At 42.3% G+C, this 25,439-nt stretch overlaps 1 protein-coding gene across 1 annotated transcript in view; it reads right to left on the bottom strand.

Moving 5' to 3' along the window:
- The window catches only part of LOC138968237 (uncharacterized), a 221,961-nt gene that overhangs the window by 55,803 nt on the left and 140,719 nt on the right, over nt 1-25,439 (bottom strand). Inside the window, exons 4-5 of the mRNA XM_070340792.1 lie at nt 23,816-23,877; nt 3,707-3,850 (exon numbers count right to left, since the gene is read on the bottom strand). Of these exons, the coding sequence (XP_070196893.1) occupies nt 3,707-3,850; nt 23,816-23,877 (206 nt within the window). The remainder of the gene's footprint in view (nt 1-3,706; nt 3,851-23,815; nt 23,878-25,439) is intronic.

Raw genomic sequence — 25,439 nt, 5'->3', positions numbered from 1 at the left:
GCAACTCAAACTTCTCTGTTTTCTTTTTTTTTTAAATCTGACTTTCTTTGTGGCCCCCTGACTCCGCCCCCCTCCCTCTGTAAGGACCCCCCTCCACAAGGACCGATTTTTGTCAACATTTTAAAGGTCGCTAGAGAGGGGTTCCACTGTATGACCTAACCGCTACTGGCAGACGGCCTCAATCTTCACGCGCAAAGACGAGATTAATAGGTGCTCGGTTTTGGTATTTTGAATTACATTACATTAAACCTTTGTTGGGTTTCATGGTCATGGCAACAGCCATAATAATATTACATGATGTATAATATCATATTTCAGCATATGTGAATTACATGTCATCATACTAAACTGTCATACATTTTTATTCCTACATTATTCTGATTGATCACAACCAAACCTACTATCATTGGACACATCCAAATGCAAGCGCCTGTTCTTGACAATTTAGATCAGTGCAATTTCCTGGGTCGGGCTTTGCCACAGACACTCACGGTTTGGCCTGTAGGTAAAATGTACAATGTATTTTCTGATTTGTGCACAAAAGCTTTTTTTCTTTTTTCTTTTTTTTAACATAACAATGTTTAATGTCACTGTATGTTTAAAAGACCATGGTCATATTTGTAAAAAAAATGTTAAATTAGAAAATAAATAACATTTTGGTTCATGATTTTTCCTACACCTGTGCTAAAGATAAGAAATAAAAATGTCGGGTATATAAGTCACTCAAATACAACTAGGTATGAATGGCTCGGTTTGAGTTTGTTGCAGTTGACCCTGCACAAAGCGACATATCATGTTTTTGTTGAACAATTTTGACGTCACCCCTCCCATAGGGTGACGTATTTCACAACTTCCTGTGTTACACAAACTCTGTGATGACCAATTTTGACGTCACCCCTCCCATAGGGTGACGGATTTCACAACTTTCTACAGATGAACAATTTTGACGTCACCCCTCCCATAGGGTGACGGATGTCACAACTTCCTGTGTACACAAACTGATGACGTATTTCACAACAAAATGGCGCTGCCCATGGTCAACCTCGAAACTATCCGTATAGAATGGGGGCGTCCTCGCCCCCATAATAATCTCTCTTCTTCAGACGTTTTCCGACTGACGGGGTGTGGGTGGAGGCGGTGGGGAGGGGGGGGGGGGGTTGCTGGATCCTCCTCTATCTTCCTGCTTCTCTATCTTAGAATGACAATAACACAGGGATTATATGGTCTCCCCACCCCTCTCTCTCTCTGTCTCTCTCTCTGTCTGTCTCTCTGTCTGTCTCTCTGTCTGTCTCTGTCTCTCTGTCTCTCTCTCTCTCTCTCTCCCCCAGACTTACAACAAAATAATATAGTCCTCCTCAGCCCCACCACTTCTCTCTTTCTCTCTCTTTTCTCTCTCTCTCTATCTCTATCTCGTTTCTCTCTCTCTAGAAACAGTCCCCCCCCCTCCCTCAGACTGACAACAGCACAAGGACTAAAACCCTTACACCGGCGCCTCCACCACCACCACCTCTCCCTCCCTCCTCTTTTTGACTGAAAACACCACAAAAGTAGACCCTCCTAAACCTCCTCCTCCTCATCGTGTTATTCCAGGAAAAAGAAAAGAAAGTATAGAACCTCCAAAAAGTCTCAGACACCGGGGGGAGATCCTTGTAGATAAATGTTTGTTTAGCGCAGTTTTTACCTGCACGGAACACGTGCGTGGACAAGCGTGGACCGCTGAACACAGCCCATTATCGGTTCCGCTGCCAAATTACAGGAGACCTCCCTTGGTGCGGGTGCAGTGCTAGCAACAAGAATTCTTGACTTTTTAATCGCTGAGCTGCGTTCGAGGTGGGGTGTTCTTGTTTGGTGGGTTTTTTTCTTTTCTCTTTTTCTCATAAAAACCGTGTTCCTCTGCTTCTTGAGTTCCGTTCCGGGCTTTGCATGGAATAGCAAAGGAAATCTCCAGAAAAATGATCACAAATAAACAAGCGAAAACGAACCCTTTACCCCGCGTTTGCCTGTTTGTGGTTTATGCTTGGATCCAGCTGGAAGAACAAGTATCAACTTGTCACAACACGCCGCAAACGTCCCAACCGATTAAAGACTAAATTGAGTTGAATCTTAGAAAGAAAAATACGTATATTTGCTTTAATGCAGACAACGTCCTTATCCTAAGAAAGCTTTCTGGTAAAATAATCCCTTTCAAGGTCTTGCAAAGTTGATTGTACTATACACACAAAACTGAAACATTGGTAAAATCACACAAAGTAAACTCTATCCGCAAAACAAAACCACCCACCAAATAACCCACTCCACCGACAACTCCGTTGTGAAAGATCACCCTCTTTCCCAGAGGATGCACTACATTTCCCAGCAACAAATGAAAGACTCCAGTTGCTTTTTCAAGACTAAGTGTTACCTGAAGGCACGACATGGTTTACACAATGGCTAAAGCGTGTCGAAGACAGAAGAGCGAAGAGAGAAAGAAGCAGAACATTCGCTGATCGCTATGGGAACCCGTGCACGGAAGACAAAGACATTTCCAACACCATCTCCGTCGGAAAAAGAAGAAAAAAAAACACTGGGGAAAAACTCTTAGACACGAAGTTATTGTTATGCCAGGAATCAGCATCAAGAACATGCCGCTGGGTTCTTTCACTGAGACGTTTGTTTTTCGTATGATTCAGTATAAGCGTTTAAGATATTTCTCAGACGAAATGTCAACCCTCTTGGCGTTTTTGTATACAAATATTTCATTCAGACAAACAACCACTGCAATTCCATCATCGGGTTGTTATCTTCCATAACATATTTCATTTCCTGAGAGCCTAAGCTTCATGTCCTAATCTTGGCAATCAATCACTATAAAGCCACCTTTCATCCTTCTTTTCGTCCTCTGGGCCAATGTATCCCCGTCGTATTTTCGCAACAATAATTTCGATGTTTTTTTCCTCTCAACGGCAGCAACACAAGAGACATAAAAACATATAAAACCTCTATGAGAACTATTTAATAAACGCAGTCATCGTGACGACCACCCTCATCATCATCATTATCATCATCATCATCATTTTATATTCTAAACAGAACATTATCATCGTCACGCACTGTCGTCGACGACAAATTAATTGACTTTCAGATGCTTTTTTCAGAATGGGTCATGCTACATAATATGATTGAATACACGGGGCCCAGGTCACTTACATACAAAAGGACACCGGAACTTAATCTTAACAAAGCTATCCTGGGCCACTGCAATCACGTGAGGCCAGGGAACCTCAGCTTAATTAACACACGGCCTTAAAAAGCGATGAAACAACCGAATGCGCTGTCCACAGGGTGATATGAAGTGGTATCTGCGATGTGAGGCCCCTCAAACGATAAACACCTCTTAATAAAGATCATCGTTAGGTGTCTTTCGGTTTATTATCTCAACCAAAATGTACCTGTAACTTGAAAAGCCACTTAAAATATAGAGCGACATATCATGTGTCGAGCTCATTGCATAATTTTGTATGAATTATGCATTTTTTCGTGTACCATACTATTTTGTTCGTACCGATGACAACAAGTATTGTGCGTCAACCAACACATATGATTGAAAATCAACTGGAAATATTTGCTTGTCTTAATCTCGACATCTCTGCTTGTCTTAAGAGTGTCTTTTCATCGAAGGTTCCGCTGTCACGAAAAACAGAATCACACCAAAGCTCAAACGACTCACCTTCTCTGCACTTGGAACTGCCCTCGGCGGCCTCGTCGGAGAAGTCGCCACAGTTATCCACACCGTCACACACCAGCGTCTCCTCTATGCACTTCTCGTTGCCACACTGAAAGCTCGACCCACACGTCCCATATTTTTCAACATCTGAAACACACCAAGGTAAAGATAGACCTCAGGTATTGTACAGTCAATCATCAGAATTAAGAGAAATGTCAAGAGAAAAAGGACAACGGGTCAACAAGAACAATGGTGATCAATGTGGTAACCTCAAGTAGCAAGAGAGACAAATACGAAGGTGAGACTGTTTGGTTGTAATATGTTGATGCCCATGAAACCTGAAAGGGTCAGTCAGGTTAGACGACTAGAGTGAGAAGGGATACTTGTGATGCTGCTGCTGATCATAATGATGATCATGATGTTGACGATAATGGTGACAATGATAATGGCAGTGTCGGTAGCAGCGATGGATGTTACTGATGAGGTGTAGGAGGGAGAGGCGGGCAAAGGGAGGGAGAGGCGGGCAAAGGGAGGGAGGGGGGCTTGGGTTAGTACGGCGAACGGTAAGTAAGGTGAACACAAGAGCAACTACAGCATGTCATGGGCATTAACTTATGAATCAGACACACGGGCGGGGATATAGCTCAGTTGGTAGCGCGCTGGATTTGTATTCAATTGGCCGCTGTCAGCGTGAGTTCGATCCCAGGTTCGGCGGAAATTTATTTCACAGAGTCAACTTTGTGTGCAGACTCTCTTCGGTGTCCGAACCTCCCCCCGTGTACACTACATTGGGTGTGCACGTTAAAGATCCCACGATTGACAAAAGGGTCTTTCCTGGCAAAATTGCTTAGGCACAGTTAATAATTGTCTACCTATACCCGTGTGGCTTGGAATAATAGGCCGTGAAAGGTAAATATGCGCCGAAATGGCTGCAATCTACTGGCCGTATAAAATTCCATCTCACACGGCATCACTGCAGAGCGCCTAGAACTGTACCCACGGAATATGCGCGATATAAGCCTCATTGATTGATTGATTGATGGGTCGCGGTCTTCCATGTGTTCTTCATAGAAGTAGCAACCGCTGCCGTTGCATAATAAATAGAGGCAAAAGTTGTGTGAATAAGAAAATATTTTGCAACATAAAACAGTTTTGTGCATAAATCCTCTGATTCAAGGAAAAAGTAGAAGAAAAGGAGGAGGATCAGAAGGAGGAGGGAAGAACGACAACAAAAGCAGAAAAATTCGCTTCACCGAACATCAACAACATTTTTGTAAGTCAGTTAGTTGTCAATAAACCGCGTACTTCAGGACCATTCTTCCATGATGACAACAGCTGCCCCTGTATCTTCAAATCATCTCGATGCGGAAGAAATGGCATACGGATCTACAGTAATAATTGGTAAGATTTCCGCCTTTCTCCGCTCCAAGGGATGTCATATCCGGCAAGGTACCGGACGTAATTCTGTCATCATCATCGATCCCAGATTATGGATCCGGTGTCTGATAAGACAGGGAGCAGTGAAGGGAAAGGGTTTTTACAAAAACGGAAAGGGAGAGATACGAAAGGATTTACAAGTTTGATCAGTCACTCGATTTGCTCGCAAGGTACCGACGGAATAGCAGCTGCCTCTAGCAAGAATTATTGTGCGTGTGCGGTATTGTTCGTTTTGTTTTTTGGTGTGTGTGTGTGTGTGTGTGTGTGTGTGTGTGTGTGTGTGTGTGTGTGTGTGTCTGTGTCTGTGTTTGTGTGTGTGTGTGTGTGAGTGAGAGTGTGTGTGTGTGTGTGTGTGAGTGTGTGAGTGTGTGTGTGAGTGTGTGTGTGTGTGTGTTGTGTGTTACCTTCTGGTTGTGTGTTACCCTACTACACGTGCAGAGTCTAAAACATACTGTTGTTGTGCTTCCAGAACGCACCGTTTTATTGACTCTGGTGCTCTAGTCATCTAGTTCTCTACGGAATAGCTTACCAGTAACCCCCTCCTCCCAGCACTTACATGGATCTGATTCTCTATGACTTCAACTTGCACTGATTCTAATTGTACCCTGGAACCGAATTTGCACTGACCCAAAATTAAATATGTACGGACTATATCACTCTCTAGAGTCTGACTTTGCACCGTCTCTCTCTCTCTCTCTCTCTCTCTCTCTCTCTCTCTCTCTCTCTCTCTCTCTCTCTAGCTCTCTCTCTCTCTCTCTCTCTCTCTCTCTCTCTCTCTCTCTCTCTCTCTCTCTCTCTCTCTCTCTCTCTCTCTCTCTCTCTCTCTCTCTCTCTCTCTCTCTCTCTGTGGGGTTAATTGCACTGACTGATTCTTGGCGGACTCAATTTGCACTGATTCTATTAATTTTATGTAGGGATTAAACTTGCACTGGCTTTTATTTGTTTACGGAATGACTTACACTGACTCTAATTCTTCAGAACCATGACCTTGCACGGACTCTTTCCTATTCTCTCGAACCTGACCTTGGGCCGACTCTGTTTACGGTTTGAACTTGCACTCTCTCTAATCTTAAGCCTCAACTAGACGCGTCATCAATGCCATGTTTCCACAGGCCCTAGTGACCTCATCTCCTCTTCTCTCTCTCCCCCTCCCCTCCTCCTTCGTTTCCTCCACACCGTCCTCTTATCCCTCTTCCTCCCAACGGCTTTTCTTGACTTCCGGGTGTATCTGTCCATCTCGCCTGGGTGTAAGACAATCTGCAATTAGCGTGTGAGTGACAGGTAATCCCAGTCTAGCAGGGCTACCTCTGATGGCTCCCTAATCTGCTGCCAGGCCTCAGGTAACAGTGTCGGGCTCTCGCCCTGCCCTTTCTGGCTCTTCTCCTGCAGGGTAAAAGAACCAAAGAGCTTCCCATCCCCATCACACTGTCTTCTCGTTGTAAACGGTGAGCCCCCTGTTGTTCTCTAGATATCAAGGGGAACGGTACATGTTCCATTTTGCGTTCAGTCTTTTGGGTTTTCCCACTGTCTGTCTGTTTATGTGTCTGTCTATCTGTCTCTGATGCCATTTGTACCTTTTAACAGTCAAAATCCGAACGAGTACCATGCTCTGATGTTAGATATGTATTCAAAAATTCTCTACTTAGTGTTTAGGAATGCTTTCAATAACTATCGTGTTAATTGTAGTACTTACCTTGTTACATGCCATTTGATCAATTTAAGATAACTCAAGAATAAGTAGTCCATTTCTAACCGTATGTTTCAGCCTGAAAATAAAGGCGTACTAACGTTAAAATGTCACACTTGAAAAGGTTTGTTATTGTGTGCCCATGCAATAAACGAAGACTTTCGCTTCGACTAGACTGGTCCACCTCGAGTGCAGGGTCTGTGAATGTGGGAAGCCTTAATGTACGCCATCACATTTTTCAATCGATCCACAAAAGAAAAGGAAAAAAGGGAGAGGGTATATACATTCCATTATGAAGCTTGTTTTCAGTATCAGAAGAAAATTAATATCAGTCCAAAATGTCGCATGAGGTCACATATATATGTACGCCACATATTTTCAATCAATCCAAAAAAGTAAAGAAAAAAGCAGGAAGGGTGTTTAAATTCCATTCTGAAACCTTTCTGGGTGTGAGAAGCAATATTCGATACAAAATGTCACATAGGGTCATTTAAAGCCATTGCAGAAGGGCGACGGAGCAGAAAACTGCATGTCAGATTGTAATCACGGCCTTTAGAATTGCTTCTACAGTGAACCCCAATGATGTATGAGCATATAACTTGTTGCATATCAAAATTGCATCAAGGAAGATATGCCCCCACGTAACATTATAAATTAAGTGTCGTCTAAATAATGACTTCGAGATGGTTGATAGCACAATGTTCAGCGATTAATGCACTGAAGCAGATGAAATATATCTGCAATCTACCAAATGCAGATGCTGCGGGTTCATTATCACAAAAACATTTTAATAAATCACAATTCCTCCTCCTCCTCTCCTCTCCTTTCCGTTTCGCCTTCTCTCTTTTTGCTTTCTGTTCCCTTTTTCTTTGGTTCTTTCCTTCCTATCTGTTTCTGCTCTGACTGAAACCTCGTGAAAGCAAAGCCAGGTAATATAAGCAGGACATCAGCGTCACACATGACAGAAAAATAATACAAATCTGACAAAATGAAAATACGCAAGGAAAGATTTATAATGCAATGAATGCAAACATGACAAAAACACCGCACGCCAGATTACTCAAACAAAAAACAAGTCGCGTAAGGCGAAAATACAATATTTAGTCAAGTAGCTGTCGAACTCACAGAATGAAAGTGAACGCAATGCCATTTTTCAGCAAGACCGTATACTCGTAGCATCGTCAGTCCACCGCTCATGGCAAAGGCAGTGAAATTGACAAGAAGAGCGGGGTAGTAGTTGCGCTAAGAAGGATAGCACGCTTTTCTGTACCTCTCTTTGTTTTAACTTTCTGAGCGTGTTTTTAATCCAAACATATCATATCTATATGTTTTTGGAATCAGGAACCGACAAGGAATAAGATGAAAGTGTTTTTAAATTGATTTCGACAATTTAATTTTGATAATAATTTTTATATATTTAATTTTTAGAACTTGTTTTAATCCGAATATAACATATTTATATGTTTTTGGAATCAGCAAATGATGGAGAATAAGATAAACGTAAATTTGGATCGTTTTATAAATTTTTATTTTTTTTTTACAATTTTCAGATTTTTAATGACCAAAGTCATTAATTAATTTTTAAGCCACCAAGCTGAAATGCAATACCGAAGTCCGGGCTTCGTCGAAGATTACTTGACCAAAATTTCAACCAATTTGGTTGAAAAATGAGGGCGTGACAGTGCCGCCTCAACTTTCACGAAAAGCCGGATATGACGTCATCAAAGACATTTATCAAAAAAATGAAAAAAACGTTCGGGGATTTTATACCCAGGAACTCTCATGTCAAATTTCATAAAGATCGGTCCAGTAGTTTAGTCTGAATCGCTCTACACACACACACACACACACACACACACACACACACAGACACACACACACACGCACATACACCACGACCCTCGTTTCGATTCCCCCTCGATGTTAAAATATTTAGTCAAAACTTGACTAAATATAAAAAGGAAGAAAAGAAACAAATAAAATATAGACAATAAAATATAAACGGAAAAAAGGGAACAAGAATTAAGATGCCACATGCAACCAAAACTCTTCACACAAACACACACACACACACACACACACACACACAAGCACGTCCAACATAACGCCTCATAGCAGAATCTAGCGAAAATCGCAGCAGACAACTGGAAACTTGTACAACTTCCCGTATCGCCAAGGTCGAATGTAACTTTATTTTCATTTTTCCCCACCAACTATCAATTTTGCATCCCGCTTTTCCTGTTCTTTTGATGTTTGCCGCCTTGCAATCTGCGGCCCCTTTCATCTTGCGCACACTCCGACGCGGAACTTCAAAGAACCCACCTGATTCCGGGGCTCCGAGTCCGCCATGCGTGGTGCCACGTAGGTAAACGAGATGACGATTATGCGAGAGGGGGTGGGGTGGGGTGAAACACTGTGGCCATCCTGGGGTTTTAATAATTCAGGTGTCACAGCCTTTTAGTGTAGAGTGTTCAAAAGCCCAGGCGCATGGCTTGCGTGCTGGAGCCGAAGAATAATGCTGGGGCAGTGTCCCATCCCGTGCCCATGAAATCAATGCGAGTTTGAAGTCAAAGTATAACTTGGAAGAGAGAGAGAGAGAGAGAGAGAGAGAGAGAGAGAGAGAGAGAGAGAGAGCAATAACGAATCCCTTGGTCTTGGCGAACAACTCCAGACCGCTTAACAAAGAAAGGATACCCACAGTTAGAAAAAGGTTTTAAAAACAAAACAGCGTTTCACGCGTCAAAACCTTGTCATTTGGGTGTGCTTTTCATATATGCAACGAACTAGCAGCAGGTTAAACTGTCTGATAGAGAAATCAAACATCAAGTACTATGAAAACTACCGGCCAAGTCGACACGCCATTGTGGGGCCCAGGACCGTCCAAGGCAGTCACCTCCATTACCTTCTCCTGCTGCCTAACTGGTAACAATGCTGATTTTTTTCTGGAAGACATCCACCTGCTTGTTTATTTTTTACACAAAGCCCTATAATGCGAACAAACGGGGCTTTACGCGACTGTTAGAACTACAAATCGAAATACCTACGCACAACTCTCGAGGTATTGGAATGATGTGTGTGACCTTGAAATTGCTGACAAAATTGACAATATTCTCACTATCGTTCTTTTTTCAGCCTGTTGTGTAACTGGCCCCAGGTTGTTTCCGCCTATGAGCTGAGCAAACAATGCACGTGCAGTTCGCTGCGTCTACCGTGGTACAGTTTCTAATGGAGATACTCAGCGCACAGTGTTTCCTTTGCATTTTTTCACCGCCTCCAAAAACACCAGGCATATGCAGCTGTGCATTCCACTGCTAACCTGAGAATGAGGGCGAAAAAGATAGAACAAGTCTCTGTCAATTGTATCCTGTATTTGACCTTTATATAATGTAGAGAAGAAAGGAAAGGCATTGGTGTCGAAGCTGTGAACTTGCAGAAGCAAGGTCAAGTCGTTCCTTCAAGAAGTTCTTGCCACTTTAGTTCACTTACTTTTTAACAAAATTATAGTTGTACGCATTTGATTACACGATTGAATCAACGCAGCCGGAATAAAAGAAGTGAGAAAAATAAAATAAAAAATAAAATTTAAAAAATGACAAATAAGAGAACAACACAACTTGCATGCGCGTACTTGATCTCATGGCCAATTTTGTTGATGTCACGGCCCACAGCGTGCAACTGTTACAGGAGTAATAATGGAGATACCTCAGGCCTGTGCGCTCACCACGCTTCGTGGTCACGGCAATCTAGACACAGTTCTCTCTACAGCACAACACTATTTCGTACACAAATTGTTGTGCTCGGTTGCTATTTTTTGTATTCAGCTGCGATGTTCAAAAAACCTTATCTACATCTCACCTTTACGAGTATTAAACTAAGCAAGACAAAAACATGCGATACCGCCTTAGATTCTAATTTAGCTCAGCGTTTTCGTCTGCCTCTTTGCGAAGGGGGCTTTCTCCACCTATTCTGCAAAGCTTGTTCGTTTGGTCCTCACACACACACACACACACACACACACACACACACACACACACACACACGTGTTAAACTTAGTCTTGTCCTTTCTTATCGTCCTCACATGATAAACGCTCTCCCGTGTGAACATCAGATAACCCTCCCCCCCCCCCCCTCCCCACAGCCCTCCCTCCACAATATGAATGTTCTCGATGAGCGTCTCTAACGTGCTTCCAAGGAGGTCCCCGAGATGATGAACAGCTATTTGAAAGACCGTGAACATGTTGCGGTTGGACCAAAAAGAAAAATATGTCTGTTTCCGGTAACATCCCCGAAAAAAATAGGGTCGGTCGGTCGGTTTTTTTTTTTTTAATTTCTTTTTTTTAATTGCTTTTTTTTTTTTTTACCTTTTCCTTACGTTTTGTTAACGTCTTTTTACGTGGGTTTTTTTCCCCCGGCGTCATTGGCCGCCATGTTTTTTTCGCGTGACGACGAAAACGGGAGGTAAGTCTCTTCGATTGTGAAGTCTCATCGACCGATTACCTCCCGTTTTTTTGTGATTTTTTTGTTGTTGTTTTTTGTGTGCGAAAAGCGAAAAAAAACTTTAGGGTCGGCGCTTAAAAATAGGGTCGGTCGGGTTACCGGAAACAGACATATTTTTCTTTTTGGCCTTGTAGTCTTCAGCCGCATGTTAACACAACTTAAAGGTAGAGTTCTTCTTAACGTTTAGCTCTCTATCACAGATATGTCCAGTCCCCTGTTTCTTACAGGCGAGAATAGGCGAGACTGGCGAGTGGGGCGAGGAAGTACCGTTTCTTGGGAACATCTCGCCGCGAGTGACGCTAGCAGACACTAGCCGACGCTAGGTAGCTTTGGGCTTGCTCGCTTGGCGAGAAAACATGGCGACCACGCAGCTGCCCATCCGATTGGCTGTCCATGGTTTTTTACCGACCAGTGCAGACGACCTTTTTGGAATCAACCAATGGTTTAAACAAAATTTTATTCAGAATTTCTTCGCATGAACAGTTCGAAACACACAGCTAGGACACGCACTCAAGCAAATGCTTATATCACGTGACCAGAACATTACTAAATTACACACATTTTCGTAATGGTGGACATAACAACAATAAACCAGAAGAACAAATTGAAAGAATGGGGATGGGGAGCTAAATAGGAACAAAAGAATCTACAGAAGATAAAAAGGAAAAGGGAGGGGGAGGGGGAAGAAAGTACTAACAACCACATGGAGAGACTAGGACGAAAGCGCATAGGAAGAGAGCATCAAGTCTAAGACATGCAACATGTAAATTCAAGTAAATGTAACAATTTTTTATGGAAGGCAGTAATTCGTTAACATATAAAATACGAGACAAACGATAATAATCATTACTTATACGCTGCTTATGTAATCAAATACGATAACACAGAGAGAGGCAGTGTGGAGGTACACATACGCCTGCCCACACACATATACACTATCAATGCGTGAACACATCCATCAAATCAGTCGACCAGATTTAACAATAAACGATTGGACAGACTCAAATATCAATATGTTATTACGAACAGAATATTGCTCGCTACCTTTTAATAATATGTCCACGCGTCTGAAGTGAACAGGCAACGAATTGATTGTTGTCAGACGAGCATCTGCATACAAAGTGCAGTTTAATAAATAATGTTCGGCTGTTTCATTTGGATCACCGCAAACACACTGAGTGTTATCTTTTAGATGGCGTTTACACAAGTCTGAATTAAGGTTACTAATATTTAAACGCATTCTGCAGTGTTGAACTTCTGTCTGTCGTTTTCCAAAATAATAATAAGCTGGTGTTTAATTCTTGCGTAGCTAGCCATTAAACCGTTTCATAGACAATCTCGCCTCCTAGCTTCCCGAGTGGCTAGCCGAAAGAATATCTCGCCTGAAAGAAACACGCGGCTGGCTTTTACAATGGACGAGGCCATCCCTACACTTGGACACAAACCAAAACATGATGAAGCCTTTCAGGAAGATCTACAGAGTGGTGACATGATGTATTCACTCGTAATTCACGTAAGCGCGAGTTGAGATGCAAATCTACCCGAGGTGGAGGATGAGAGAGTTTCGCGTGTTGGGTGTTCTCTAGTACCCTGTTTTTGCTTTCTTTCTCCTCTGCATGACAAGAACCATGATGTTTATAGATTACGCAGCAGGCACACGGATACATACACACACAAGCACACACACACACACGCACGCACGCACACACACACACACAAACGCACGCACACACACATGTGCACACACACACACACACACACACACACACACACACACACGCGCGCATGAGCAAGTAGACCCCCCCCCTCCTCCTTCCCTCAATTCCTCTGTCCATTAAACATGGGCCTGTTTCTGTAAGCTTACAAATCTAAAAAATCAAATCATTGACATCTGTAAATACGAGGCTACAGTAAATCTCTGTTTAGAAAATCACACGACCTTTAAAGATCTGAATTTGATTTTGCTGTAGGAAATCCAAGAATAAAACAAATGTTACACTTCCACAAATCCTTCAAATTGTTTCCGACAAGCGAGTAAAGCAGTCAGAACTGCATGTAACAAAACTAATGTGTGAAATCGTGCACCTGTCTACCAAAAAAAGGTGCGAGCATCCTGCAAGGAGGATAGCTACTTACAAAACGGTTAACCCATTCCACCTTTCAATAACAAAAAAGATATTTTCATTCAATCAATTTGCCATTCCAGCATTTCACGCCTTTCGCCCTCATTCTGCATACCCGCATTCCGTAATACACGTATCCTGCATGCCTCAATAATAATATCCAACACCGAACTCTTCAAGCCGTTCGTCCCAGGTGTCGCCTGACCTGTGATATTTAGCGATGAAGCTTGGAGAAAATTGCATAATTCATAGCATCCTGCCTCGCCCGCCCCCTCGTTTGCTGGGCAAATTCTCCGCCTTCTTGGCACTTTTTGTCGAAACAACAGGCGACCTCAACAAGTTTAAACGATCCTGTTTGCTTCGTTGACGCCGCCGCGAATTGCAATTACCCAAACTCTAACTAGCGTCTTATAAAGAAAGGGAGAAGATTATTCATTGCATGCAACACGAGAGCGGTTCATTCAACTTCTGTACTGCCAGCAATGTTTCAAATAGAATACACGATCGCTCGGTTGACTTTCATTTGAACAATTTTGGGCACTTTTTGCTGTTGTCTTTTTGTTGTTGAAAGAAAAGCTTGCGTCAGTTTCGCCTTTGCGGGCGTGTGCGTGCGTGCGCGTGTGTGTGTGTGTGTGTGTGTTCGTGCGCTGGCACTATTTTAATTGCAATCTTGTTCTCCATTTACAGAGAGAATTTTGATCTGTACACGCTTTTCATGCAAACGAATCCGCTTTGAAAGCATAGACAATTCATCACCTTCATGTCAACTTTTCTTACCAAATAGGCAAAACATCGCTCTGAGTGAAACCCTTCTAACAAATCTTCAATGTTCCCCTTTTGATACTGAATCGAGTTCTCGTTAAAGAACAGTTGTTACCTTTTACACTTCCTTCTTGGTCGGTATTTTTACACTTTTGAAAAATCTTTAATTTTCCCTGTTTGAAGCTGAATTGAGTTATCCTTGAGAACAGTTTTTACTTCTACACTTCTTTTTTCCTGTGTGTGATTTTTTATTTTTTGTGTCTCCGGAGCCAAATTACAATCAAGGCCACATAAAAGCACAAAAGCCGCACGAGCAACGCGTGAGCAAACAAGGCACGCTACATTACCCCCGTGTGCTAAGAGGCAATCTGGGGCGGCGAGCGGGCCCCTGCATTTTAAAAAGCACAATGAAGCAGATGGTTAAAAGGTACATGGCAAGCACAAATGAGGCGGAGTGTCCTGGAAATTGCTTGTTGCGGGGAAGAAAAGATGGGCTGATGGAAAGGAAACACTGTTTGGCTTTCCTTTTCCTTTTGTACGTTTCGTTTTGTTGACGTTGCTGTTGTTCTAGTTCTTGTAACGTCTTCGCTTAGAGGAAGATAAGCGAGTGGGTTGTCCTAAGCGTCAGTACAAGTGTTGGCGCAAAGGAAAGCATTGATCAGGAGGGAAAAAATGTTATCAACACAACATTACTCATTTCTAGGCGGAAGGAAAAGAGCACCTTTTTTCGACTTTGTACACCATTCTAAAAGCTGAGGAAACTATTAGTAACTTGTAGCAGCCGGTCCAGTGCTCGTGGCTATAGCTTTAAACTTCAGAATTAAATATCGATTTAGTTTAAAATTTCTTTGAGATAATGTATAAATCCTTATTTTACCTCATTTTGATTTTAGTGATGTTGTTCAGGAGTTCAGGATCCTGGCATGCAAACCAAAACAATCACAAGAACTAGCATCAAGAAATAAAACTGCCTTCAAGTTACAAATCATACTAAGGAAGACTGGAGCAAAAACGTTGTGGCAGAAAAACATCAAGTAACCTACCCTGAACAAGCGTTAACGACTGCATCTCGTTGGAACAAACTGCAATAAAACCTGGCTGAAATAGCCAATCAGATGCCGTAATGTTGTTTACGCTTGTTCCTGTCATGTTCAATGTGTTCTGCGAAAAGGTTTTGCGCGGAATCTTTCAATCAACCGCAGACATTCAACGGTAACCGGAAACGTGCTTTTCAACTTTGAAAATGTAACACTCCTTCTCAAATGTGGGTTTAGAATGGTGTATGCAATGGTTTATTGAAGGATCTTTTACTCTGGTTGAAAACTGTTAGGTTTATTATATGTACTATGTCTCACTGTGTTCAAACCCAGTTACAGAAAGTGCGCTCAAAGTGGAACACTTCCATATAAAGCGTGATTGATTATTTGACCGATTGATTGATTCAATAATTGACTCATCCATTTATTCACTAATTTATTTATTTGTCGCGGCAGATATCACTTTCAGCTCATCCGATGCAATAAACTGCCCAAGGTCTCCATCCAGCAGATCACGAACAGAAATAAAACTCTATAGCTCTTCGTTTTATCGCCCGTCGTATCGGACGCAGAAGTGAGTCAGTAACCTCAGCCGAGAATCATTACCCTCTTTGCATAAAACCCCACAAAGTGAATCTCGCCATTCGGCCTGAAATTGAGAATGTTATCCTGTCAGCAAACGCACGCCAACACTTCGGTAAATCTCGGCAACGTCCGGAGTTGTCGCGAGTTATGTCCCTTCCAGAGCCTCGTTGTCGATTAAGGGACAGCGTCGGGGCGACTGATTTCATCAGCTGCGGCGAGCGACACAATCTGGGAATGGCAAATTGTTGGCTGTGAAACACATTATGAGGCCATTATTTCACACACAAACTGCGTCCCATCGAAAGAAAATATTGTTCAAGGGGCGAAACCCAAATCTATAAACTCATTCCATTAAATATCATAGTAATCATGGTACCTTATGTTCGTGTACAATGAACAATGAAGGGGAAGTATGTCAGACTGCAGTAAACTTGTAGATCTAAAAATGTAAAAAAAAATGTTTGCAGAAGGTCATCAAATGTCGTTTTATTAGTGATCGTATTAGCACAGGGAAGGTGTCCATCGGTTTATAAAACTGAATGAAAATCTGGATAAAATGAAGACAAAACTACTGGATGGAAGATTTCCGAGATTGACGCAGCATGGAACGATTTGTTTGTTTGTTTGTTTGTTTGCTTAACGCCCAGCCGACCACGAAGGGCCATATCAGGGCGGTCATGGAACGATAGCTTGTACTGTTCAACGCATGGACTTACAAGAACTGGACTGCCAACTCGAAGCTGGCTGTCCAGTATTTACAGGTCCATGGTTCTACGTATCGTCGACATCTGTAACTGCGTTAAATAGTTAGAGGAGTGAATCGATCTTCGGACAGAAAGCAGAAATGGTAACAACAACAAAAAACAATTTTAAAAATCCCAAGAAAAAAACTAATTTAGACAGGCATTGATGTTAATATCTGAGTGACAGTATCTTACGTACCTCTCTCTCTCTCTCTCCCCCCCCCCCCTTTTTCAATTTCAAGAACAAAAACTAGACTTGATCTATTAAACTCGCGTTCAATTTCATTTTAGACTAACGTGTCAGCCCATCCTTTTCATCTTGGGAGGGAATGCTGAAGCATCAAAGAGACCGATGTCTGCCCCCATGGAATTCTCGCTCCAGTGCAGTGACGCAGTCTGTTTGAAGTGTCGAACAGAAGACACTAACACAACCGTTTTCAACGACATTATTTTTGTCTCCAACATTTGTATCACTCAAAGACAAGTTTTTACAGACTTTTTTTTATCCTCCCAGTTGTGTTTATTTTATTTTATTTTATTTTATTTTATTTGTTATTGCCTGACAATCACTGTACATTTGATGTTATTCGCAGTAGGGACGTCTGTTCTTCTTTATCACAACACTTTGATTTGAATGGCGTTCCTTACCAGAACGCATCCGTTTCCCGTGATGCTGTTGTAGCATTCAGTCATACATTTATTTGCAATTTGTCTGTTGTAAAAGCAAAGCAACATAGTTCTCGTTAGGACAGTCTATTGTAAGTGAATTTTGAAACAATAGCAGTCAGATTGTTTAGGATTTGTGTGTGTTTTAAATGCGTGCTCCAGACATTATGTGTGTGCGTTTGCACATAATTATGTGTGGGAGTGTGTGTGTGTGTGTGTGTGTGTGTGTGTGTGTGTGTGTGTGTGAATGCAGCTATATGAAGGAATTAATCGGAAAATATATGAAGAAAGTGCGACAAATTCCAACGACAATTCCTACCGACTACCCTCACCCCCTACCCCACACTCCCATATCCCTGTCTCCTCTCTCATGTATCAATATAGCATCTTTCCCCCGTTTTATTTATCACAGAAAAATGACCAATAAATCTCGACGAAAGGGCCCAAAACAGAAGAGAGTAAAAAGCCCCCAAACTAATATCTTTACGCTGGGTCAAGGTAACTTTTTCTGGCTGCAGAATTTAGGTGACTTATAAGCTTGAACCAGGGAAGGGAACGCAAGGACGGTGATACAGGAGACATTTATCACGTGCACACTACGAATAGTGCACAGTGCTGCCTTTCGCTAGCCGAGAGACGCCTCCCGCGACAATCATTGTGCACGCATCCTGATTTATCGGCCTCTTATAGCCAGCATCTTTCCTGGGGAGAAAATCTGGTCTGAAAATCTGGTCTGCTTTTCAATTTCTTGTGCTTCTTTTTTTTCTTTTTTTGCGCAGGCATATACGCACATGTGCACGTACGCACAAACACACACACCACTCAAGCATCAGAAACTCTCTCTTTTCCCCCCACACACACGCACACACACACACACACACTCACACACACACACACACACACACACACACACACACACACACGTGTGTACCTGGAGATAAAATATATCTGCACAAAACGCGATTTCATACGAACAAGAAAGCCTTAACATTTGCAAGAATTTGATCAGAGACAAGGGCAAAAAAAATCACTTCATCTGAAAAACTGCAGGAAATACTTTCGTTCCGAGAGGATACAAAAACTACAGCTCTAATTGCGCAAGAGCATAGAATTCAGCTAAGTCCAAAATCTCCTCTCGGCAATTTGGAGCGCGAAAAAATAGTGTGTGCTAATGCCTCTCGATTCAGGAGGGTTTTGTTTTGGCCGGTTTCAGGGCTCAACGGTATCGCTTGAGTATAGCTGGATTTCCCAAAAAGATTCCAGGATTACTTTGAGATTTTTGTCAACAGAAAAAGCCCTGAACACTCTCTACGCAGGGCAGACTGTGAACTTCAGAACTCGAGAAAAGATGCATTTAGTAGCTCACAGCTGCATGCATATTGCACAAACATTCACGAATGTGGGATAGTAAACTTGATTACCAATCACACTGTTATGATAGAGGTTCCGTTTACACGACAGCTTTATTCTTCTTAATTTGTTTCTTCGTTCTCTTTAATACAGCTTCGGCACTGTACGTGTATTATCACTGTGTGCGTAACCCCTCCAGATACCCTGCATACCTTACCACACACACCGCGGCCAACAGCTTTCAGCGAAGAAATTTATCAAAGCACAGGGCGGAGATTTCATCGGGCACTTCAAAGTCAGCCCCTTCCTGTATCATAAACACATTTGTCTGCCCGCGTGTGAAGGTTAAACTAAGGTGAAATTACTGTTGTCAGGGAGAGGCAGCAACAAAGGTAAATAAAACATTTATCGCTGCAATCTGGATGCAAATACATCAGCAGACTTGTCTGCAAAGAAAAGACAACACATCACAGGCTGTGGTGTGGCACTCTGACGCCCTATTCATCAGATAGTACTCAACGTGCAAAGTTCTGAGAGACTTTGCGTCTCTATATTTCATAGAAATACGCCTAACATTACAAAAAAAAGTCGATGCATATACATAATCCCATTCTACAAGCACAAAGACGAGAGGGGACCTGTGTGCATGAGCTACGGCATTGGATATATACCTCAAAGGACATTTGAAAAGGAAACAAGTCGCGAAAGGCGAAATTACTACATTTAGTCAAGCTGTCGAACTCACGGAATGAAATTTGTTAATCGTAGTGCCTAATTAACCTTTGATCGTTAATTGTGATCACATTTTTAGAGCAAAAAATGACATATGTATATATTTTCAGATTCAGAATTTGATGAAGAATACGATGCAATCGATTTTAAATCTGTTTGCAAAAATGTAATTTTCATGTCAACGTTAATGAGCAAACTCGTTAATTAAGTTGTAAGCCTCCAAGCTGAAATGCAAAACCAAACTCCGGCCTTCGTTGAAGATTACTTGTCCAAAATTTCAACAAAAATGGTTGGAAAATGAGAGCGTGACAGTGCCGCCTCAACTTTCACAAACAGCCGGATATGACGTCATCAGACATTTATACAACAAAAAAAAGAATAAAACGTCTGGGGATATTATACCCAGGAACTCTCATGTGAAGTTTCATGAAAATCGGTTTAGTAGACTTTCTCTCTGAATCGCTCTACACACACACACACACACACACACACACACACACACACACACACACACACACACACACACACACACACATACATACATACATACATATCCATGCATATGTACACACACACACACACACACACACACACACACACACACACACACACACACACACACACACCAGACCCTCATCTCGATTCCCGGTTAACGTTAAAACATTTAGTCAAAACTTGACTAAATGTATTGAAAAAGGGAGAAAATACATCACAGGCTGCAGTTTGCCAGTCTGACGTCTTCTTCGCCAGATACAAGCAAAGCGCACTTAATATAAAAAGCTTTTTGGACTCTATAAATGCATACGAACACGCCTCATAGTACAAAAAGTATTGAATATGAAAAAAGCATGACATTAAAAAAAATTTGAATATAGTCCATTCATACACACAATCCTACAAAGGCAGGGAGGGACCTTTGTGCATGAATCTTGGCACAGGGTATCTCCGTCTCCTTTGAAAGGGACTTACTTGGAACCTATCCCCTTTGTGATTCGATGCACTTTTCCCTGGTGATTCTGTAGCTTGCGATACATTCATCGGGTTTGTACCAAAAGAAGAAGGGAGAACAGAGAAGAAGGAGGGGTGGAAGGGAGGAAGAATGTTGTGAAAGACAGGCAGGCACACAGACCGACACACAAAAATAAGCAAGAAACGGTTGAAAGCAAGACAAAAATCAAAACAAAAGAGAAAAGCTCAACTCAAAGGGCAATCGTAGCGCATGAATTATGATGCAAGATATATATTTTCAACAATTTGATTTACAGAGACCGGCTTTCCTTCTCAAAACGCCTTCGTTTTCGTGATTATGGAAATGTTGATGCAACGATATGTTCAACAATTTAGTGCGACGAAAATAGTTGTAGGAAACGTGTTTATGAATCATGCACCAGTACATATTGGCAACGTCCTCTTCGACAGTAATTGAAAATCGATTCTTCTTTACAAAAAAACAACAACAAAAAAGAATTGAAAAGGTTAAAGGTAGTGGACAAAACACTTTGGCCTTTGTTGAATGAGTCTTCTTTTTGAAAGTGTCTTCAAATGGGTCCAGAGCTAGTGGGAAAAAATGAACTCTCGGGGTTAACGTGACTTGCAAAGGACTGTAGACCATAACTCTGGAGCACTCAGTACATGCCACGCCGGAAAGTATGACCATGCAGAATCGCGACTCTGTGGAGTTGTGTCCACATAAAAAGTATTATCATTCAAAGACATTGTACATGTTTATTTGAACAGTCATTATCTTTATGGAACTCACTGGAACACCCTGGACTCAGTGTCTTAACTGAGGATTAATGGACGCCTGATACTCTTTATAAGGCTTCAACAGTTGGAGATCAGTTCATACAGCACCCCATGTACATTTAAACTTTCACGTGTTCCTGCAGTTCATTCGCGAAAATAAAATTAGTGAATCTGGGGGACAATTATGGGCTTGATATATTGTGGAGTGCATTCGTTATTTGTTGATGCTGCTGGAAGTAAGATCATTGCACTAGTGCTACAAAAGTGGGCACAATGTTCGAAATTACACTGCCCAGCTTCTTGTCCACATTCCAACAAAATAAAAGTGAAACCGAAAACATCCAGCAAACACACACACACACACACACACACACACACACACACACACACACACACACACACACACACACACACACACACACACACACACGCACGCAACACTGGATTAGGTATCGTTTGCCTGTCATACGAGGAGGGGAAAAAGAGAAGGGGTGGAGAAGGACCCCAAAGTTTAGAGGAGAACTGCCTACCTGTTGACACAGCAAGCAAAAGACTTGTACTCAAGCCCGGCTGTTCCATTATCACCCCTCCGCTACATCGTCAGCACAAAAAGCGCGCGCTTGTACAGGGAGACAAGTCTACCCACTTCCGTTCTTCGCGTGTCGTGGCCTCCGACGGGATGGCACACTGCTTGTCTAGCGAAAAGAAAATATACACTCTTCTTCTTATTTTCTCTTTTGCTTTCACTATAGGGTTTGCGCCCGTGTCTCTTCTTCTTATTTTCTCTTTTCACTTTTACTGTAGATTTTGCGCGCTCGTGTCTGGGTCTATACGGAGTAGCCATTTAACTCGTTTGTTGACCAATGAAATGTTTGAGTCATAGGTTCTTCGGTGCATTTCTTAGTCAATGCCATACTTTGAACTGGGTATGAGAAACTTATGTTCCTGCTTCGCCTGCTAGTAAAGAGAAATGCACGCATCATACCAACAATATACGCTGGTGAAACACGTGAGGCATGTTATCAGTTCTGATTGATGACAAAACGTAGAATTTAGTCCAACTGAGGAACCTTGATGTCTATATGGCACAACGTTATCAGTCCAGTTTTTGTTACGTATATCATAATCTCATTGACAAATTGAGGCATGAGATTAGTGTCGTTTTTTTACAGGCATGTAAAAACTCGAGAGAACAAACTTGGCTTGGGATACCAAACATGTTCAGTTTTTTCTGCTATTTCCCTTCTTTAAAGTTTTGAAAATGTACGAAATCTTTCAGGAAATCGTTGTTTAAATCAGGAAATCTTGGTTTGTGATGAGATGTTTTATCCCTGCATGTTTTAATAAAATAAACAAAATAAAACTATGCAGCATTTTTGCGAGCAATTTTCTTGGCAGACTGGTGATGGTTCGCAGTGTTAGGAATGCATCTTTGAGTACGACCCGCCTGATAACAAAACAGCTTTCAAATGGGTCAATTTTCATTCCAAAGTGTAGCGCATTTTTGACCAACACAAGTTTCAAGGGGCATCAGATAACAGGGTACAGCAACTACATGAAAGCTTGCCTCCCAGGAAAATGACCCCAATTTCTCAACGGAGCAATGTCATACCAGACAACAAAACAGGTACACACTAAATTCTAACATGAGTTGTTTGTGTGTTCGGCCTAATCACCGTAAAGTATGCACTGTTTCTAATTATAACAGAAAGATCGAAGGTTCCCCCTTCCCCTATCCTCACTTCAAACCTCGCCTCTCTCGTTCATGTCTTCAGTGTTTCTTCTTCACACACAAACAAGAAGCCAGATTTTCCCCTGTGAGCGCAAACATACACCTAGATTTACCCACTCGAGCCAAACGTCATTCGTTCCCTCGGCTGTTTTTAATTTCCCACGCACTGATTATGTTTGTGTAAAGGTGTTGTAAGTCGACTTTCTCACACTTCCCAAACCCCCGTTCAGGTAAATCGGTGTTGGGCTTAATTTCTTCTCCTCCTCCTGCACCGTTGCCTTTCACCTGTACGAGTGTGTGATTGCAATTCTCCCCCCGGGGACCCACTCGACAGTCGAGGATTCGGAGTCTCAGCAAACTTGACTAGGAGACGACCGCGAAGAGGGAGTTTTGCTAACCCGGTTTGTGGGGAAAACAAACCTGGAGTGGGAACCCCTTGTGGTGTATGAGTCCCGTCAGCTCGCCCTTGTAGTTATGGGAAATCAGCTCTGTGAGGTGCGAGGTTCTGCAGAGAGTAATGACTTGTTGAATGTTGACAGGACTGTAGTGTGGTATATATACGTGTGCTATGTACCTCTCCTGTCAGCTTATCCTTGTAGTTATGGGCTATCAGATTTGTGAGGTGCGAGGTGTTGTTGATAGTATCAAAGATATTCTACTACTACGCCAGTATATTTTTGTCAGTACTGACTTGTTGAATACTCACAGGACTGTATATAGTGTATGTAGGCTATGTATCTCCCTCCTTAGAGCTGTCGGTCCTATCGAAAAGGGAGATTTGTGGATTTGGACATTATGTGCCCCAAGTGAGTAGGTGCTACTCGGACAGTACTGGTGTACACTACAGTAAAGAGGCTCACACACACAAACACACACACACACACACACACACACACACACACACACACACACACACACACACACACAGAGGGAAAGACAAATATAAAGCAACGCTTCTAGAAAGACTAAAGGCAGGCACAACAGAGACAAAAAGAAAAAAAGAAAAATGTCTTACCTTCACTAAATGCTACAACGATGAATTTAAACCCTCGCCCAACTGGACCGTCTGAATCGGTTCTGAAAAGACACAAAGTAGGAACAAAGTTAGTGCAGTTTTAACAGAGAAATGCATTCAATCTAACACACACACACACACACACACACACACACACACACACACACACACACACACACATACACACCGGATGAGTCAATAATACAATTTTACATGATATATTAAAAATAACAAGAATGTCAATAGCATGTGATAGTTAGCTAGCCGAGGACATATATGTAGACAAGTGGACCCCATAACTCCCCCCCCCCCCCCAATCCCCACAAAAAGGCACAAGCATAGACACTCAATAGCGTTGATGAAGGTTAAATTCTGAAGTGATGATAATTAATACGGCTAGATGCAAATGAAAAAGATAACAACTGCACAACTGCGTAAGGTACATATATACCGCAGAAGGGCTATCAACTTCGACCGTTCAAAAGACGAACACTCATATATATATATAGCAGAACGAAACATGTCATTCAGTTCGCTAGTCATCTGTCAGGCAAAAAATAAATAAAAATCTTAGACACACCCCCTTTTTGATTGATATAACCACCAGCCAGTATAAGGCACCCAGCCCAAACTGAAAGCTGAAGCTTTTTTTTTTGTTGCTTTTTTTGTGTGAAGCTGTAATGTTAGCAGAGGAGCTCATAAACTTCAGTGCTATCCATTACTGGCCCTTCCACCGCCCGTCAAAAAGAAGATCCTCCAAAGACGCTGACCCGTTGTGGGGGTCACTGGTGCCCGGATCAAAGAGGGGCCACTCTCTCCCTAGAGCCAGCTAAGGGAGAGAAGACGGAGCTGTCAGCGTTGCATATCAGAGAAGAATGGAACAATTTGTTGCTCATTTTCGGCGTACGTAGGGCGGATTTACTGTCTGTCACAGCCACGTCTCACCCAGCTCCGTCTATCTAGCCTCTAGATCGGCGCCCCCCAACGATGGGATTTAGATTTAGAATTATTGCCTCCTTTTCCGTACTTTCGTTTTCTGGTGCCGTACACTTCTGTACAGATTGAGTGTGTCGAATGAACCGGCGTTTCCATCTGAGTGATCGACAAGAAGAAGAAGAAGAAGAATGAAGGAGTACCGCAGCTGACTGAAGGCAGTCTTCTGATAAGATAAGTAAGACTCGCTCAAATGTTCATTATTTAATATCTGTATGTATTCATCACGCACGCACGCTGGCACACACACACAAACACCCACAACACACACACACACACACACATAGCACACACAGAGCACACACAGGCACATCTGGACAAATAGCAAACTGTCCCAGTGTTTGACATCAACATTCAAAACTTATTGGAACAGGTACTCTGTTTTTTGGCCCCGAATCTAATAATAAATCATTCGGACAAAATATCAACTTTAATGTCACCCAGGATTTCTCCAATGTGGTTAAACCGGAAAGACAGAGACCTGTGAGATTTCTGAACCACTGCGCTGCCACCGACGGTCCATACAATGACAGCTGGGGGAGAGGGAAGGTGCCAGGGTAAGTCCCCGGGATTAGGGCAGAGCCAATGGCTGTAATGGACTTGTCACTACTCCGGCCACAGGCCTTTTACC

The sequence above is a fragment of the Littorina saxatilis genome, linkage group LG1, assembly GCF_037325665.1.
Source record: "Littorina saxatilis isolate snail1 linkage group LG1, US_GU_Lsax_2.0, whole genome shotgun sequence".
Classification (NCBI taxonomy): domain Eukaryota; kingdom Metazoa; phylum Mollusca; class Gastropoda; order Littorinimorpha; family Littorinidae; genus Littorina; species Littorina saxatilis.
Note: the sequence above shows the minus strand (reverse complement) of the source record. Positions and strands in the feature narration are given on the sequence as shown.